Below are 3,612 nucleotides of genomic sequence, written 5' to 3'. Positions count from 1 at the left end.
TTTATTTATTTATTTATTTATTTATTTATTTATTGAGAGGTTTTTGCTATAGGGTGTGTGTGCTCACCAGAAAGACAGAGACAAAGAGATAGAAAGTGAGAAATCACCTCCCGGGGAGGATGGCCATGCTGCAGTCCCTTCTCCTCCATTCTTCTCTCGGGATCTTGGGCATGCATACACATGTGCCTGGCGTGAGTTTAAGCCGCCAGGTCTGGGACTCGAACTGTGGTCGACTACATGGGAATCCAGCCACATAGCCATTTACGCCAACTGTTGGTCCCATTAGCTTGCATTTTTAAACTGTAGAGTCACTTCCAAGTTATGCTGGTGAGGGTAGTGAAAGGAAAGGAGACAAGAAACCTGTGAATCAGTAGAGCTAATTCTTCAAATGGAGATTCAAAAGGGAGATACCTGCCTAAGTATGCAACAGTAGGGGAATGGTCAAATAAAGGTTAATGGAATATCAGGCACCCATTAAATATGTGTTCAAAAACACTTGAATAACATGCAGAAATGCTCAGAACATAGTCGTAAGTGCCTGAACAGGGTACATACATAACTAGTAGCATCTCACATATTTAAAAAATGTGTATATGCATATTTAATGAAAAAGACAATCGTTATCTATGGGTGGTAGGATTACAGGTTTTATTATTTTTTTTCTTTAGCATTTTCTATATTATGCCAGAGATACTCCAAAAGCCACCATTTTATAATGAGGGTAAAAGGGTATTTTAGAGGAGCTTGTTCTGGAGAGCACTCTTACAAAACTCCCTGAAAGAGAAGGACTTAAGCACTCAAATTTGGAAGAACATCTTTGATGCCCTGGATGAGAAACACTGAGCATGAAGAAGATTGAGGGGAAAGGTAGCCAAGTAGGAATTTTTTCTGAATCAGCAGTAAAACATCCTGCTAATAGAGAAAATGTTTTGTTTTTTTTTTTCCTTTATGGACATGCTTTAGAAAAGGGCTTCTTGGGGCCAGCAGGTGGTGTGGTGGTTAAGAGCGCTGGATTCCTATGTGGCTGACCACAGTTCGAGTCCTGGACATGGAGGCTTGCTTTCTCACTTTCCCTTTCTCTCTCTCTGTCTCTCTCTGGTCAAATTAAAAAACGATAATAATAACAAGTGGAATTAAGTAAATATTTTTTAAAAAAGAAAAGAAAAGGGCTTCTTTTTGTTTGGTAGAATGAACATTTAAATTTTTTTTTAGCATATGAGAGTAATTTCGTGTCTGTTCAATCTAAAAATAATTTAAAAATAGACTTGTATCCTGCCCTTTAGATTTTTTTATTTCATTTTTTCTAGGAACTTATTTTTTTGTTTTTCAATTTTATAAGTGCTATTAGCATTTACTAAAACATACCATTAAGGGTTATGTTTTCACTCATCATTAACCATGCCCTTATTACAGCATAAAGGGAAAATGTATTTGTTCATACAGGGATGCTTAAGTTGAAGGCTAAAATAGTTGCTGATCTCTTTACAAATGTTTTCTATGTGTCCTTTCCAGGAATGACTAAAAAGACTTATGTGGAATCAATACTTGAGGGTATAAGACAATCCAAAGAAGAAAATCTAGACATTGATGTTAGGTAAGAAGATTGTACCTCAGTAGTTAACATTTAAAAACTAGCATGTAAAATTTTGCTATTTTAATTATAGGTGTAATGCATTTTTAAAAAATCAACCATTAGCTGATTTCTACCTACAATAGAAAATACAGAATCAAGGACAGTGTTTGGAACCTTGTTTAAAGGGAAACTGCAATTCTCAGGGCTGGCGGGTGGTATGGTGGTTGAGGTTCTGGACTTCACATGGCCAACCGTGGTTCGAGTCTTGACCTAGAAGCCTGCTTTCTCACTTTCCCTCTGTCTTTCTCTCTGTGTGTCTCTCTTCGGTCAAATTAAAATATAATAATAAATAAAGTAAAATAAAGTAATTATTTAAAAAAAGGAAGTCCAGCTAAAATGGGCTTCTTTCTGTGGCCTACAAGGTCTCTCATGATTTGGCTGCTTATTACTGTTATATTAGGTCATCAGAAAAGTCATGATGCATTTTTCTATGTTTTTTAATGCAAAAATGCATCATGACTTTTCAGATGACCCAATATTTAAATCTCAGCTTGGCTGTCACTTCGTCAGACACATAGTAGGGTTCCAATAAGGCTTTGAATGAAGAAAGCTAAGCGTATAGTTTGAAGCTGTAATAATCTCTAAATATCAGGACCAGCAAATGGCATGATGGTTATGTTGCCGGACTCCCACGTAGTCGACTGTGGTTTGAGTCTCAGACCCGGCGACTTAAACTCACACTGGACATGTGTGTGTGCGTGCCCACTATCCCAAGAGTAGAACAGAAGAGAAGGGATTGTGGCATGGCCATTCTCTCGGGGGGTGATTTTTCGCTTTCTGCCTCTCTGTCTCTCCAGGAAGCACATGCACCCTATAGAAAAAAAAAATCTCACTTAAAAAAAATATCATCTCTAAATAATAAGCTTAACAGGAATAATCCCCAAATAAAATACTAAGCAGAAGATAAGACTAGAGGGACCAGCAGTTAGTGTAATGCTATGTTGCTGGACTCTTGTATTCGACCGCAGTTCAAGTCCCGAACCTGGTGGCTTAAACTCACGCCAGGTGCATGTGTGTGCGTGCCCGAGATCCTGAGAGGAGAAGGGATTGCAGCGTGACCATCCCCCCTAGGGGGATGGTTTCTCGCTTTCTGTCTTTCTGTCTCTATCTGTCTTCCTGGCAAGTGCACGCACCCTATACCAAAAACCTCTCAAAAAAAGAAAATAAGAATAGAATACATAAAAGAAGATATTTAGATGGCCAGTAATTAATCAGAAAACTATTTAATCTCACTGATGATAATTTTAAAAGGAGATATTACAATGTCGTTTCAATTGGTTAAACAAAAAGTAATAACCAGTGTTTGTGAAGTTACACACTACTGATAAACACATATAATTAATAAAAACCTCTCTAAAGAGCAATGTGTATCTGCGTATACACAAAAATTTTTCCTCAGACCTAGTAATTCTCTTCTAGAAGTGTATCCTAAAGAAGTTAATTTATGCAGGACTCATTATTCATTCATTCATTCATTCACTTAGAGGGATAGAGCAAGAACAAGAGAGAGAGAAAGGGAAAGTGAAAAATCAAGCTGTCAGGTCTGGGACTCGAACCACAGTTGGCCATGTGGGAGTCCAGCTCCCTTAACCACCATGCCACCTGCCAGACCTGCAGGACTCATTATTATTGTGTTATTTATAACAAAAAAATAGAACACTTCCTAAAATGTCCAGCAATCAACCTATTAAAATATGATACAGTCTTGTGATTGCTACTGTTTTTTAAGGCACAGAAAATTGTGAAGTGGAAAAATAAATACACTGCATTTTATGTATAGTTGATCCAATTTTTTTTTTTTTTTTTTTAGAGAGAGATTTTTGCTATAGGGTGCAAGCACTAGCAGGAGAGAAAGAGAGACAGAAAGTAAGAAATCACCCCCTGGGGGTGATGGCCATGCTATAATCCCTTCTCCTCCTTTCTCCTCTCAGGATCTTGGGCACAGATATGCCCAGCATGAGGTTTAAGCCTCTGGGTCA

General features: G+C 37.8%; 1 protein-coding gene across 5 annotated transcripts in view; it reads left to right on the top strand.

The window, feature by feature from the left end:
• MAPDA (N6-Methyl-AMP deaminase) overlaps nt 1-3,612 on the top strand; it is a 28,558-nt gene that overhangs the window by 11,492 nt on the left and 13,454 nt on the right. For all 5 annotated transcript variants that reach the window (XM_006158628.3, XM_006158627.3, XM_006158625.3 and 2 more), the window contains one exon: nt 1,513-1,594. In XM_006158628.3, the coding sequence (XP_006158690.1) occupies nt 1,513-1,594 (82 nt within the window). The remainder of the gene's footprint in view (nt 1-1,512; nt 1,595-3,612) is intronic.

The sequence above is a fragment of the Tupaia chinensis genome, unplaced genomic scaffold (genome assembly GCF_000334495.1).
Source record: "Tupaia chinensis unplaced genomic scaffold, TupChi_1.0 Scaffold000605_1, whole genome shotgun sequence".
NCBI classification, from domain to species: Eukaryota; Metazoa; Chordata; class Mammalia; order Scandentia; family Tupaiidae; genus Tupaia; species Tupaia belangeri.
The sequence above is the reverse complement of the archived record's forward strand: the minus strand, read 5'-3'. Positions and strand labels throughout refer to the sequence as shown.